Source organism: Pyrus communis, chromosome 16, assembly GCF_963583255.1.
Source record: "Pyrus communis chromosome 16, drPyrComm1.1, whole genome shotgun sequence".
NCBI classification, from domain to species: Eukaryota; Viridiplantae; Streptophyta; class Magnoliopsida; order Rosales; family Rosaceae; genus Pyrus; species Pyrus communis.
Genome location: NC_084818.1, coordinates 7,042,904 through 7,059,369, shown reverse-complemented (window position 1 = coordinate 7,059,369; position 16,466 = coordinate 7,042,904). Strand labels below are relative to the sequence as shown.

Below are 16,466 nucleotides of genomic sequence, written 5' to 3'. Positions count from 1 at the left end.
TACGCATTTGTTTTTATTACTAAAGAGGCGTGTACGGTCATTTTATAATAGTGTTAATAGCAATTCTCTTTATTGAGGTTACATTTGTATCCGAACTATTAGATATCTTTGGGCTAGTACTTTCACTAACATAGTCCATTGAGCTCTCCCATTCTGATTGTCACATCCCTAGAATTCAAGTTTTGACCGGAGGAGAAAAAACAAGTACAATCTAATTCATCATTAATTTTGAACATGGGACACGATAAGTTGAAGAAGAAGACCATATTTGTCATAGCAATTCACTGCTTGCCAAAAACACCAACTTTTCGAAATTTATCAGTAACACGCTTACAATTACACTTGGACTATGTTTGAGTAAAGAATTTCAAATCTTAATTATTGATGTCAAGATATTAAGGAATGACTTTTTAGCTAAAATGGTCTCTGAGATTTACATAACTCATCACTTTGGTCATTGAGATTGAAAATCAATAGAAATGGTCCATGAGATTGTCCACCATCCATTATTTTGGTCATTCTGTTAAAAATTCCGTTAAGTGTCCCAGAGTTCTTAGCCAAAAGTTTGGGCAATTTTCAAAGCTTCGTAACTCAATCGTTTCTTAACTAAATTCGACCCGTAATATAACAAAATGAAGATAGGAAAGTGTAGAATAAGATTATACCTATTTGGAAGCCCAATGGTTGCCGGAGATGGCCAGAAAATAGCCTGAAAGGTATTGGTCCGTGGGAAAACTGTAAAACTCATCGGAAATTAGGTAAACTTTAAACGTTCATAACTTCTTCAATACTCAACGAAATCAAGTGATTCAAAAATGAAAATCATACTTATCAATGAGACGAAGAGAATGGTCCCTTTCTCAATGGCTAATTCGCAGTGTTTTGGTTGGAAAACGGTTTGGAAGTGGCTAACTCGAGACCAAGACAACCACTTTTGAGCCATTTTTCGGCCAAAACACGGCGATTTAGCCGTCGAGAAAGGTACCATGCTCTTCGTCTCATTGAGAAGTATGATTTTAGCTTTTGAAGAAGTTATGAACGTTTAAAGTTTACCTAGTTTCCAATGAGTTTTCCAGTTTTCCCGCGGACCAGTCACCTTTCGGGCTATTTTCTGGCCATTTCCGGCAACCATTGGGCTTCCAAATAGGTATAATCTTGTTCTACACTTTAATATCTTTATTTTGATTTATTATGGGTCAAATTTGGTTAAGAAACGATTGAGTTATAAAGGTTTGAAAATTGTCCAAACTTTCGATCAAGAGCTTCGGGACACTTAACCGAGTTTTTAACGGAATAACCAAAATAATGGATGGTGGACAATTGCATGACCATTTCTATTGATTTTTAATCTCAGGGACCAAAGCGATGAGTTATGCAAATCTCATAGACCATTTTGGCTAAAAAGCCTTAAGGAATGGATCAAAAAAATTAAATGCACCATATAACCATTACAAAGACATGTAGAAGAAATTCGTAAACCTTTCTCACATATCTTTGTTATGCTTATGCGGACTATTTTAAATCCTTTTACAATATTTTATGATCCATGTTTACTTAACGAAACAAAGTTAATAACGGTTATTAATAAGGGCAACCCTATCCCTATTGTAATTAAAAAAAATTCTTTGGGTACTATTATTCCCACACGCCTATTAGTGAAAAAATGTTCATGACAAATGGATATAAGTCGAGTGAAAATATGAAAAATTCTCACTCTCATCCTCATAAAGCCTTGAGGAAAAACTGAATACTAGCATGATCAATCTTAATCATGCATGTTCAAGAGAAGTTATAATTTCTCATTCAGAATAAAACTGTTCAGTTATATCATACATATTCTTTCAATATAGACTTCTTCGTATTAGTACACCAATGTTACGGTGTAGTTTCAATCCTTCACACATACATGATTACACTCATTGTGAAAAAAAACCATGTCATTATAAATCATATTCCAACAAGCACACCCTCTCCCTCCACCACTAGCGACCAAGTAATGAAATCTCCTTTTTCCCTAACACCAACAGGCGAGACCGGTAAGATCACTAACCTCTCTTGTTGCCAATAAAAATGCGAGGGAGAATCGGAGAGCCGCAAGGGATCAGGGGAGGAGGCGTCAACAAATTTTTTTCATATTATATTTTGAATTGAGTAAGACACGTGCATAATTAAATTGGCGTCACATTGACGTTTGAATTTGCTTTCTTTTTCTTTTGATACTTCCAAATGTTCTTCATCATAATTTGAATTTGACTTACCTTAAAATATTGCTTAAATAAAAGAAATAATTGTTGGCAGATGATGCTTTATCATAATAGTGGAAAATAATCATGTCTATATACCAAGATACGGGTTTGATCTCCACTAATTCATTTTTTCCCTGATAACTAACTATTTAACCTACTAGCGTTATGGTTTGTTAAAAAAAGAAAAATTGTTGAGCTTAAGAGGGTAAACCTGACATCAAATTTGTAAATAAAATTTGGGATCCAACTTCAATAGTACCTAACATTGAGTCATACAAATTTTGAGTAAGATTAACTATTACGAATTTCATTAGATCCATGTATTTAAGATCTAATCGTTACTCAGGTGCGAATAGAAAACCCCAATTTATTTATTTGTCACAATGGTGGAAAATTAGACTCGGCAAACGGTTGTGTTCATTTCGTGTTCGTGTCATATCCGTTATTTTAATATATAAAAATGTTATCGTAATAAATTATTAACAAGTGACTCTGTAGCTACTCGACTAGTTAACGAGTCATATCGTTTCGTATCAGGTTAATGAGTCATGTAAGAAATTGTTATGCTTAATATCTAAATGACAAATAAGTCGTATTCGTATCGTTTACGTGTATACTCGTTATCTCAACAAGTTCCTAACGTATAATTTGATAAAAATCCGAATCATGTTAACCCAAAACCTATTATTTTTACGTTGTCTTGGTCAACCGCCAAACACCAAGTCCTCCTAAACCCGCAAACACGACCCAGGACCCAACCTAGACCCCCGGTCGTTGAACCTCAAGCCCTCCCTCCCTCCCTCCTCCTTTCTCTCTGCATCTTTCTTCCGCATATCTATATCGCTGTTCTCGCCAATCTGCCCCTAATAATTTTTATTAATTTTTCTTGCTTTTTATAAATTTCATTCGTGCTATTGGGTATTGATAATTAGGTTTTTTCAGTCCAAATTCTTTTTCTTTTTTTTTCTTTTTCGCTTCTTCTTGTTTGTTCTTGTTGTTGATCTCAATCTGTTTTCTGGGTTTTTTCTCCGCCCTCCGATTCCATTGATCAGCTTTCTTGTAAGTCAAACTGCGTTTCGAGGTTGATGGCCTGCGTTTTGTTTGAAGGTACCGATTCTAATTGGCAATCAATTAGGGTTTTGGATTCTTGTTATCGAAGATTTTTGGGATTTTTACTGTGGATTTTGTGGTATGTTTGACTATTTTGTTTGTTTGGTTAATTTATGTTTTGATTTTATTGTAGCAGGATGCTAAAGATATGATGAATCAAGGAGGTAATACAGAGACGATAGCTCCACTGGACCCGAATTCGCTTGAGGTGATTACTACTAAGCCCGCTTCTCTGTTACGATTTTTGTATTAAATTCTGATTGACAGTAGGAGTTTTCGATTTCAAACAGATTTGTTGCCATATAGAATGTGATTTAAATTTATTTTCATATGTACTCTCTAAGCATAGCCTCGCCCGCATTTGGTAGATTAGCTGTAAAAAGCTTAGTTTTCTTAGTATAGCTCAAAGGATTATCTGGGTGTTGTTCTCTTAGGCAAAAAATTATCTTACCAAATGGCCTGTACTGCTCGTCTATAGTGGATGCTAAGCTTGTTGTCTCTGATTTTCCATTTGTTATATTCCGTTCAGTTTACTTGACATGTCTACCAATTTTATGATAGCCATTTTTTAGTTGGCTCTGTATAATTTTTCATATATATATATATTAATACTAATTGATTATTGCTTTTTGAATGGCAATACTGATTAATACAATTTTGCATTTATTTGTGTTTTAGAATCGGTATATTATTAATGCAAACCAAGGACAGACGCCTTCATATCCTCCTCTTTCAACAACTGGTTCAGAAGCCTCGTCCTGGAACGTTCATAGGACGGACAATAGCTTGACAGATAATGGGGTTCATTCCCATTCAACCTATCAATACGATCAGCAACCACAGCCGCCTGGGAGTAGTACATCGAGTTTGGGAACAGTAAATGCACCACAAGATTACAATAGTTATGCTTCATACCAACATTCTTCAGATACATATGGTTATGGAAGCGCAGGGTACCCAGGTTACTATAACAACTATCAGCAGCAATCCAACACTTCCTACTCACAGCCTGTAGGAGCATATCAAAATACAGGTGCTCCTTATCAGCCTCTTTCCTCATTTCAGAATACAGGGTCTTATGCTGGGTCTGCAAGTTATTCAAGCACTTACTACAATCCTGCTGATTATCAGACAGCTGGAGGTTACCCAAGTAGCAGCTACAATAATCAGACTACCTCTTTGAGTGACGGAAATTATGCAAATTATATGCCTCATCAATATTCACAGTACACCCCGGATACCACTGCTGCATATAGTTCTAGTACTGCGACTTCAACTTCACAAAATTATGAGCAGCACTACAAGCAATGGGCAGATTATTACAGTCAAACAGAAGTCAGCTGTGCTCCCGGTACTGAGAACATTTCTGTTACAAGTACACCCAATGTGGGATGTCCGGTTCCAGGTGCTACCACCGGGTATCAAACCTCGGACAGCCAGCTACCACCACCACCACCACTACCTTCATATGCTCCTTCTTGGAGGCCAGAACCCAGTCCATCTGAATTGCCATCAGTGCAGGTTTGAATTTCCTTCCGCGGAGGGTTTTTGAAAAAGTTCCATGCCCTCATATGCCAGCTCTTCTTGATATGGTGCATTGTTGAATTCTATTAATGATCCTATTAATGATCCAAGTCATAGTATTCATATGATTGAAACTGTCATTAATGAGTGATATTGTCATCAAAGATTATTGCTAGTGTACATGGTAGCTATACTTCAGATTTGTGCATCATCACATATATAGCCTTTATTTTTGTTTTATGTTTTGTTTTAGCTTACTGTTAATCTTTACATTTTAAACCAACCATTAGATAGAGTTCCATGATATTTCTGACAACTGCAGTTGATGGTTTATCTAATGATATTGATCTGATGTTAAATTTGAATATCTCTATAGTCATTACTATGCTGTTGAAATATGTTTGGTTAGTAAAATTCTTGTCGTTATTTTTTGGCTTCTCAGTCTGGTGCTGTAGTTATTGGTGCTCATGATGGTTACTGGAATCATGGGGCTCCAACTTCTCAATCTCAAGTTCACCACAATAGTTCTATGGAACCACACTTCCAAAAACCTTTGGATGAAAAGGCTTCTTATGATAGCTTTCAGGATCACCGGAAAACTGCATTTTCTCAAGCACCCAACGTGCAGTATCCTGCTTCTCAGCAGGTGCCCCATGCCTCTCATACTTACCAATCACCCTTGCAACCTGTTCCATCCCATGCGTCTCATACTTACCAATCACCCTCACAACCTGTTCCATCCCATGTGTCTCATACTTATCAATCACTGTCCCAACCTGTTCCATCCCATGTGTTTCATACTTATCAGTCACCCTTACAACCTGTTCCATCTCATACTTACCAATCACCCTCCAAACCCGCTCCACCTATAGGTACACAAAGAGATGATAAACTGCAGATTCCAACAAACCCTAGAATCAATTCAAATCCAACCTTTGGGTTACCAAAAACTGACAAGGATAGCTGTACAACCACTGCAGCAGAAAAACCTGCTTATATCAGTGTTTCACTGCCAAAGCCGGTTGACAAGGTGACATCCAGTGCCACTGCTGATTCTCTACTTAAGGTATGTCTTCTGCTTTGATGACTGTTGCTTTTTTAAGTATCAATTCCCAGTTATTTCTTTCCAGACTGACTACTAAAATACTAAAGATGTGATGGTCGTTGCTTCTCATCTTTTATTCTAGAAATATGTTAGGAGTGGAAGTTTGTTACCTCTTAAGATACTCTTCTTAGGTTGCGAGCTTGCTATTCTGCTATGTTAACTATACATGGTTCTTAAATTGTAACATAACATAAATTGCCTTTCCTTTTACCAACCCTTTTTAAATGCAAGCATGTACTGACATTCTGCTACTTTTAAGAAAACAAAATGTTGATAGCGATGGGGCAGCATACAGTCCTACAATGAATAAGCAATTAATTACGCAGTTGGCTTTGGAATGAACGTGCTCTTTTAAAGGGAAAAGTGAGGCAATTGGCCTTAAAATTTAGAATAAAAAAGGAAGATTTTGTCACTTCAACATTTATTTGTATACTTGTTTTTCTAGTAGGATATCTGGAATAATAAGTGGAGAATAATGGGGGATTCTTTCCTGCAACTTCGTAGAAAAAAGGAACTCTCTTTTCTGAGTTTTCTCTGAAACTTTCAATTGAAGAGTTCATTCCAAACATATAAATAACATGAGATGAACCTACACCTCTAAGATGAAGGATGATTAACTCTAGAGCCATTTGAAATTTCACAGGGCTTGCCTTATGATATTGTTTTGATACAAATTGATAGTAATGAAATAAAATGTCATTCCTCTCTTAAGTCCAAGAACTGATGCAAAATCTAGCGAACAGTTATAATTAAGCTATAGGTACTCAACTCTGATTGTGGTTGATAGGTGCACCGCATGTTTTTAGCACCTTAATTCGTTTTGAATACTTAATTGTTTAAATTGATCAATCAATGTGTGTTTGGAGATTTCTGCAGCATCCTACCAACATGGTTTCCTATAATGTGTTTTTATTGTTTTGGGTGTTATGCATGTCTTTATCCTCTCCTCGTATGTCATAACATTACGCACAGAATGGTAATGTAGTTCATGACTCAGTAAACTATGCTGTAGCTAATGAATATGAATTTATTTATTTCTGCATGTTTTTTCATTTTCAGCCTGGTATGTTTCCCAAGTCGCTGCGTGGTTATGTCGAAAGGTCTTTGGCTCGCTGTAAAGATGATAGGCAAATGGCTGCATGTCAGTCTGTCATGAAGGAGGTAAGCCAAATTGGTTAGAAGTTTTTCTTTGCCAACTTTGAAATCATACATGTTGATGGACTCTTGCAAACTCCCCTTTTTGGCATGACTTTTGGATTTTTTATCAATTGTAGTCGCCCTTAGTAACTATTATCTAATATGTTGTGATGATAATAAAACCACTATATACGTTATTATGAAGAGTTGAGTCTTGAGGTTTTTGCGAAATGAAATGATTTTCCATGACCCAAAACCTCCTGCATGTTCTATGACTTACCTGCCACGTAATATATTTATCTGAAGTACTATTACCTATCTATGAACATCAGTTTACCATTAAATGTCATATTGCATCTTCCACAAATGTTCATCTGATGGTTCAAATGAGTGCAATGTTTATGATTCATGGAAGCATTTTGCTTTCAAGTGTTTGTATGTCAAGAAACTTTTGTATGCAAATTGAGGCAGATGCACTTCTGGCTTGCTGCTCAATTCTATGTCAGTTTCATGGACATGAAGCACTCAATAATGTATTTTTTCTCCTTATTAACTCCATACTTCTCAGTTCTCAGTGCAATGTTTCAAGAAACATTTCCTTTTTTGGAGTATCTGTATATCTTGGAACTTTTGTTTGCAAATTGAGGCAGATGCACGTTCTGGGTTGCTGCTAAGCTGCTTAACTTTTTGTTAGTTTCATGGACATGAAGCATGCAATATTTTTTTTTCCCTCGATGCTGCTTGTGTGTGTGATTTTTTAGATGGGATGTATATGGTGTGAAAGTACTTAATTTTCGTTTCAGATTATCACCAAGGCAACAGCTGATGGTACGCTTTACACACAGGACTGGGATACTGAACCTCTTTTCCCTCTGCCAAATGAAGATGCTATTAATAAAGATCCTCCCTCCGTGGGCTTGTATGTTTACATTGCATTTATGCACCTTGAACTCATTTATTCATGAATATTTTGGTAACCATTGTATGAAAAGTGATCATCCATTAGTCAGTTTTGGTTTGTTATTTTGTCACATTTCCTAACCTACTCTATGTGGGTTGATTAGTTTAATGAGAACGCTAGGGAGACCATCTTTTTAGACCACATTTGATAGATTATATGATGTGGCGGTTGATGGTTTGATTCTATCTTTAAATCAGTAAATAAGGGACTCCACCCATCAAGCTCCAGCTCACGTGGTCTACAAAATATGGTTTAAGTAAATGGTCTCTCTGGAATCACCCTTAGTAACATTCGTTGCAAGGTTTTAGATTCCAATGTATAGACCATTGACCTTTAAGTGCTCTGGTTGTGCAGCAGTTTACAGTCTTCAAACCTTGTTTCGTCATTGCCAAAGTACAAAAGAAGTCCGAATAAACGATCCAAGAGTAGATGGGAACCTCTACCGGAGGAGAAGTCAGTTGAGAAACCGGCATCTGTCAACAATGACAGTTTAAAATTTTCTTGGATGAATGTCAATGATAAGCAAAGAAAGGTAATTATTTTGTCAACCAGTCTTTTTATTTATTCTTGGGAAGGAAACCCAATTGTCTTAATCTTAAATACATATTTTTTATGTAGATATGCATATTTCATTTTTACTTACATTATCTGGAATATACATGATTCAAGCATAAAAGCTGTCAAACATTTCTAGCTTACCCTTATATAATGTGGTGTTCACACATGCAGCCATGGATGGGGAGTGCTGGATTCAAAGATGGTAATACAAGTAATGGAAAGTTTACTCCACAGGAGCAGAAAAATGGAAGTAAGATAACCCAGAAACCATTTAAGAAGCAGCGCCTTTCTTATGTTTTAAGTACTGCTGAGAACAATGATGCATCTAGTGATAGTGACGAGGAACAAAGTTTAACCTCATATTACACTGGAGCAATGGGCCTTGAGGATTCACCAGAGGAAAAAAAGAGACGTGAAAATCGCTCTAGGCGTTTTGAAAGAGTGCAAGGACATTGGGCACAAAATAATCACTTCAAACCAAAAAAAGCTGGTGGTGGAAACTTGTATGCCAGAAGGGCTACTGCCTTGGTGCTTAGCAAAAATTTTGAAGATGGTGGCAGCAGGGCAGTTGAGGACATTGACTGGGATTCTCTTACTGTTAAGGGGACCTGCCAGGAGATTGAGAAACGTTATTTGCGCCTCACTTCCGCTCCTGATCCTGCTACTGTAATAATCTCTATCTCATATCTTTCTTTTCTATGAACATTCTAGTTAAATAAATCAAATGAACTGGTGAAGATGATGTGTGATGTAACTAATCTGCTACAGAATCTGTTCTACCTGACAGGTAAGGCCAGAGGATGTTCTTGAAAAAGCTCTGCTTATGGTACAAAATTCCCAAAAGAATTACCTATATAAATGTGATCAGTTGAAGTCCATTCGTCAGGATTTGACAGTGCAACGAATTCGCAATCACCTAACAGTAAAGGTATATTTGATATCATATGGTCTTTATTAATCCTTTATCATATGGACTCTAGTTTATTTACCCTTTTTCTGCTGCCTGACTACCATATCTTTCAAAACTGACTGTTGACTACTTAAATCAACTTAACCAGGTCTTTTCGGCTAATTAGAGTCACTTTGATCACCCATAATTTTTAGCATTTACTTCTTTACATCCTAATACAACATTAAACTTTTGCTGCAGTTTTTTTATTTTTTCAAATTATGTTATCTGTAATATTATCTTTCATTTTCAACTACCGACCCCAATCTTTGTATGAGTTATGTTCACATCAGTTTGTCATTCATTCTGCCTAATTTCCTGACCAGGTGTACGAAACCCATGCTCGCTTAGCAGTGGAAGTGGGGGACCTGCCCGAGTATAATCAGGTTGGTGATCTTAGTGTGGTTGAAAACAATTTTGTAAATACTTTACGGCATGACACAAATAAGATGACAATAGAAGAACTTTACCTTGCCAAGGGAGGTTGTGGTAATTATCTGTGGGAATCAATAAATTTGATTAGTTTGGCTTCAAAACTGATAATTATTTATAACTTTTTATTTGAGATACGAATTTATCCGATGCAGTTAAAAGTTTATGCACCTTTTTTCAGAAAGAAAAAGAAACAAATATTGTTGCGCAATTTTTAATATTTGAAGGTATTTATTCCTCATAAGTTCAGGTGTCGAATAACAGTCTTTCATGTTGTTTTCAGTGTGCGTCACAGTTGAAATCTCTCTATGCTGAAGGTATTGAGGGATGCCATATGGAGTTCTCTGCATACAACTTACTTTGTGTTATCCTTCACTCAAATAATAACAGAGATCTAGTATCATCAATGGCAAGGTCAGTAACTCTCAAGTTAAGATGACTTTTCTCGTATGGATATTGTGGCTTCTTACTAGTAATATATTCGGGTCTCTTCTTTTTTGTTGATTAAAGTTCCATAAAAACTCAAGAGTCATGAACGGGTCCATAGGTAGTGAACTTTAGTTTATAGAAAATTAGAACTACACATTTGGCAGATATTGGGACACTAAAAAGTTACAAAGATATGTTTTATTGTCTTCTACTTGACTATCAACAATGTTATTCTATATTTCAAATACGGAGTAGAAATAAATTTGTGCATGTCCTATATTGCCTGGTTGTGTGAGATAACAAGTTTGGTGCAGAATCGAAATTTAAGAAATTAATGATTGGTCACCTGATTTTTGATGGTAATGACTACTCTTTCGCCAAAAAAGAGATCATATTTGATGAAATATGAATCAAACCATTATTGCAATTTTGGCTCTTTGTTGCACTGTAGTGTACGATTATTGCATGCAGAGCAAAAGTGATATTTCCCCCTTCCAGTTTATCAAACCATGTAAGATGACCCTGAATATATTGTTCAACGTTGCTGAATGTAGCTTGTCAGTTGAAGCGAAAAGAGATGGAGCTGTTAAGCATGCTCTTGCGGTTCGTTCAGCTGTGACTTCAGGAAATTATGTTATGTTCTTCAGGCTCTACAAGACAGCTCCGAACTTGAGCACCTGCCTTATGGGTGAGCATCTCTTTCAAATGAAATTATCTTTTACATTTTGGATTATAAAAAAATATAAAAAAGGATTATTGTATAATAACTCTTCCTTCTGCAGATCTCTATGTTGAAAAGATGCGGTATAAGGCAGTGAGCTGCATCTGTAGATCATATCGGCCTACGATACCTGTTCCTTACGTTGCTCAAATTCTGGGATTTACCACCATTACACCCACAAACGAGGAAAGCGAGGAGAAGGATTCAGAGGGATTGGACGAATGCATTGAATGGTTGAAAGTACACGGTGCATGCCTCACTGTTGATAACAACGGAGAAATGCAGCTTGATACAAAGGTAGGTTTTAATTACACAAATTTTGCTCACACGGATATACACATTCCCCTGTGCTAAATTTATTTTCGATTGAATGGCGCATTAGCTGTTTGATGTCTACTTGGTGGCAATTGCTATGTATACAGTGGCTTGAAATGGTTATGTTTGATGTGCAGCCTACGTCCTCAAGTCTTTACATGCCGGAGACTGATGCGGTGTCCCACGGCGATGCCACTCTCGCCGTTAACGATTTTTTGACAAGGACACCTTTATAGCGAATTTGTTAGTACCCAATTTTATTTTGAGTCTCAGAGAGCGGTGGAAGAAGATGCTGCCTTCAGAATCTAATGCAGAAGAAACGAGCGGGCAACTTCCCAGAGTGGTAGGGCATTCGGGGTTCCCTGTAACATTAGAGAAAGGAAAAAGAAAAGATAGGTTAGTGTTGTGTAATTGGAATATTTGATGAAAAAGAATCCGAATTAGGTAACATGTAATATCCATTCTTTCTTTTTTGGGCGATAGAATATGGTAAATACACAAAGAGAAGAAAGAATAAGAAATTTTTAAAAATTATTTTCTGAGATTAATCTGTACTTTTGAGTATGTTATTTTGGTATTTTAGCCATTAATTATTAGGAAAACTAATGAAAATGATTTGAAAACTTTGAGTTTTAACGATAAGGATAAAATAAAGGATAGAGTGAATAGTACTAGGATTGAATTTTTAGTGTAAAAGTGTAGTTTTTCGTTAAAGTGAATAATATCGCGGGTTTTTCTTTAAAACTCTCTTAATTATTTTGGTCTTTTTGGGAAAACTCTCTTAAATAAGTACTCAAAAAATAACAAAAATGCTTGCAATAAACAATGGTTAAAATGATTTGACAAAAATTAAGGATATTTTTGTTATTTTTTCATATTTAAGGATTTTTTTTACAAAAATACTAAAGGGATTGATGATGAACAAACTTAGGGATCCGTGCTATTGATTTTATTTTATATTGATGACAAATTATGTGATTTGTTAATTTAGTTTAATTTTTTTATTTCTCTAGCATTACTCTTTTCATTATAAAAAAATGCTTACATGACTCGATGAATGGTGAATTTTTTTTTTCCGTATTCCTTGAGTTGTACATAAAAAAATCTTGAGAAAACTCAGCCACGTTTATATGGTTGAAATGTGTGCTATAATTAACGGAAAAAAGTGATTACCCTGCCGAGCGTTTTCCTCTCATTTGAGTAACTCAAAAGTATAATCTTATAATCAAAGGTTGAATTTGCATTACAAAAACAAATCAAAATTTACTAGAATTTAATACTAGAATAATCACATATATAATTTAATTTATGTTCACTCCTTGGGCGGAGCAGACTGTCACTGAGGCCACACTCACCTTCTCCTCATACTGAAGTTCTCGTACGTAAGAGCAACTACAGCATATCAAAGGTCTTCAGGGCAACTTCTTATTCAATCCCCTCTAGTGAACCGTAACTACTTTTGATGAACAATAATTGCTTTTTGCATCTTCATCCCTAACTGAATAGCCATAGCAATAAGCAATAAAATAATACAAAATAATTTTATTTGTAATTTCGGATAAGATTTTTAATCGTTCTCATTGCGTCACGTGTCATCATCCGAAAAGATAATTTTTTATGATAGATTTCAATAAGATTTTTATCTAATGTTGTCGTGCCACGTGTCGTTACCTTTTCAGAATCATTGAGGATAGATTTCCGATAAGATTTTTAACCAATCACGTCGCGCCACTTGTCACAATATGTTTGTCATCTTTGAAGATAGATTTTGATCAAATTTTTAACGAATGACAACATGCCACATGGTGTTATCTACAACCTAATCCTTTCTTTTTCCTCCTTATAACCCACCATCCATCTTAAGAAATCACACACCAAAATCAAAATCTCTATCATTATTTATAGTTTCTGCTTATTTCTTACAATGTCTTCTTCGTTGTGGGAAATCGATGAGCAAGAGAAATAATTGTTTAAGCAAGCAGAAGAAACGTTCAATCTTCATGTGGGCAAAAATAAGATGGAAGAGGAAGAGGAGCGTAGAAGGAGAGATGACGAAGCAAGAAGCCAAAGAGCCTTACATTCCCGTCGAATCATCCAAGTTGTAGCTCAGATGTCCAGGTCCAGCCGTTCTGCAAACATTGATAGAAGCAAGCATCGACGAGGTACGGATCTGAACTAGCACAAAGTAAACCTGAACCAGCACAACTGACTACCCATGATACTTCAACACGCTCTTCCCCGTCTGCCAACTCTACCAGCAACAGCGCCCTTAGACCCAGAACTGTAATTTGCTCGTCTAACCTCTCGCTGTACGGGCTGAACCTGAAATCCACCTTCAACCCGCTAGACACCGGCTCCTTGAGCGGCACCGGTGGAAGGTACAAGTTGGATGCGGACGAGGATCCAGAACCGCTTTTGGACTTCCGGGTCTTCCATACTCCCGTTTTCTTTCCGGTGCCGCTGCGGTATCGGAGTCGGACCTGGCTCAGCTTGCTGTCGAAGTCATCCGGGCCTGAACCAGATTCGGGCGATGGCTCGGGGGCGGCGTTTCCGGGTTGGTGGCTTAGGTTGCGAAGGAGAAGAAGGGTTTGCGCGAGTGGGGTTTGGTCGATGAGGACACAAGTGGGAATAGGTTGGGGAAGTCATCCGGGCCTGAACCAGATTCGGGCGATGGCTCAGGGGCGGCGTTTCCGGGTCGGTGGCTCGGGTTGTGAAGGAGAAGAAAGGTTTGCACGAGTGGGGTTTGTTCGATGAGGACACGAGTGGGAATGGGTTGGGGAGTTGCAGGGAAGTGGCATTGTCGCCATTATCTTGCTGCTGAAAAGGTTCAGCTCGTGGAGCCGTCTGTTTTCTGTTTTGGATGAGGAATGCTCTCTGGAATTTTTCTTTTAATTTTAATTAAATAATAAAATAAATACTTTTTATTAAATTTTATTACTTTGTTTTGGGTATTTTGAGTATGGAGAATGATTCTCTCTCCTTGTAATTTCCTCCCCCTTCACTCCGTTCACATTTTCTTTCTTATCATTTTTTTTCCTTATAAAAGTTTTAAAATAAGATATTGACGTGATTTAATCGAAACCATATAAATAGAAATAGAGGGAAGAAAGGGAGGGGAGAGAAATCCTGGTCTGTTTGGTATGGAGGCCATCGGGTGGCGGGAACCACCTGGGCTACTAGGTTTTGGATTAGGTGAATGTGTTGATGGAATTTTAATTTTAATGCGGTGAATGCTTTTAATCAAATAAGGTAAGAGTATCAGCCACTAGGGCTAGCCTAGTGGTGTTGGTGTGGGTAAGGGGTGGGCGTAGTCTAGGAGGTCTTGGGTTCAAGGCTGGGGTGGGTAAGGGATAAATTATGCTATTAAATGGTAACAAAGTCAAAGTGAGTTAATGTTATTTTATTATAAGGTTTTTATCACAAATGATCTCTGAAATTGACCCACCCAATCAATATGGTTCTTGAAATTGAAAATCGATCAATGTAGTCCCTGAAATTGGGTATTGCAAATCAATGTATTCCTTCTGTCACAATTCCGTTAAAAATTCTATTATGTGCTGATGTGGCATATAATTAGGTTTCACAATATAATAAAATATTGCCATGTGGATTAAAAATATTTAAAGAAAAAAAAAAAAAAAAAAAAAGAAGAAGATGACTGTTCATCATCTTCTTCCCCTCCTACCCAGCGACCCACCATTCTCCTCCCCTTGAAATGGCACCGTCGCACCCTGTTCCCGCAGTCCTCGTGTTCGCCGGCGATAGTAATTCGAAATAAAACCTCCCCGATGTTGCTCGACCCGGAGGTGCAGTCCATAGGGAGTGGGGCTGAGAATTCGTGAAAAGATGATGGCCATAGATACAATATAATATTTGATTTGGGTTGGTTTGGTTTGGTATATATGCAAAATGCAAAAAGCAGTTATAATCAGTGTTCTAAAAAACACCCTAGGCGGCGCCTTGGAACCGAGGCGATTTTGGGCAAAACGGCTGGAAAAATCGGGGTGGCTCTAGGCGGGCTAGGCGGTGCTAGGCGGTTGGGTGGTTTTTTTTTTAATTTTTTTTTATATATTTTTTGTGAAATTTGTTTAAAGTCTAAGTTCTAATTATACCTTGAAATTTTGTTAATTGTATAGAATAGGTGTGTTGTGTATCAACTTAAATTCCGGGATGCTAAAAATAAGTATCTTACATTACTAAATTTCCTTATTTTCCTCCTATTTTCCATTTTATGTTGTTTTAAATTGTGAACTTGTTGTACATGTGTCATCCTACAATACTCCTCACTATGGTTATATGACATATATGCTTAATGTGTTTTTAAATTTTGGACTTGTTGGATACTCTTTTTGCATTTTATCATTCTTTTATTATCTTATCCATGGATTTCATACAAGTATAATTTTTTGTAAGTGTTAATATGCATTTATTTACAAGATATACAAGAAATTTACCTAAATCCGCCTAGGCCGCCTAAGCGCTAGGCGCTAGCCCACCGCCCGACTAGCGCCTAGCGTTTTTTAGAACCTTGGTTATAATTAGTACGTGACTTATTGGTGCTTAGCTTGGGAAGAAAGCAGGTGCCACCGGCGAACACGAGGACTGCGGGAACGGGGTGCGACGACGCCGTTTCAAGGGGAGGAGAATGGTGGGTCGCTCGCTGGGTAGAAGGGGAACAAACAGTCATCTTCACCTTCTTTTTCTCTTTTTTATTTTTTTTGTTTTTAATTATTATTTAAATACTTTTAATCCACATGACAATATTTTATTATATTGTGGAACCTAATTATGTATCACATCAGCATATAATAGAATTTTTAACAAAGTTGTGATGGAAGGACTACATTGATTTTCGACATCCAATTTCAGGGACTACATCAATCGATTTCAATTTCAGGAACCATCTTGATTGGGTGGGTCAATTTCAAGAATCATTTGTGATAAAAATTCTTTATTATATTTATTTTTGTAAAAATAAT

General features: G+C 36.8%; 1 protein-coding gene across 4 annotated transcripts; it reads left to right on the top strand.

The window, feature by feature from the left end:
* The first annotated feature begins 3,040 nt into the window (after positions 1-3,040).
* On the top strand, positions 3,041-12,035 carry LOC137720699 (SAC3 family protein A-like). Of its 4 annotated transcripts, none has more exons than XM_068459800.1 (14): positions 3,041-3,353; positions 3,493-3,564; positions 4,035-4,877; positions 5,323-5,946; positions 7,045-7,146; positions 7,926-8,041; positions 8,441-8,615; positions 8,813-9,307; positions 9,429-9,569; positions 9,917-9,976; positions 10,306-10,436; positions 11,006-11,139; positions 11,234-11,469; positions 11,625-12,035. In XM_068459800.1, the coding sequence occupies exons 2-14, from the start codon at positions 3,505-3,507 to the stop codon at positions 11,721-11,723; spliced, it is 3,216 nt and encodes a 1,071-aa protein (XP_068315901.1). In that variant the 5' UTR covers positions 3,041-3,353; positions 3,493-3,504; the 3' UTR covers positions 11,724-12,035. The 4 variants fall into 4 exon arrangements, with proteins under 4 accessions (XP_068315901.1, XP_068315899.1, XP_068315900.1 ...); XM_068459798.1 differs by having other exon boundaries at positions 8,438-8,615; XM_068459799.1 differs by having other exon boundaries at positions 3,490-3,564; positions 8,438-8,615.
* The last annotated feature ends 4,431 nt before the right edge of the window (positions 12,036-16,466 follow it).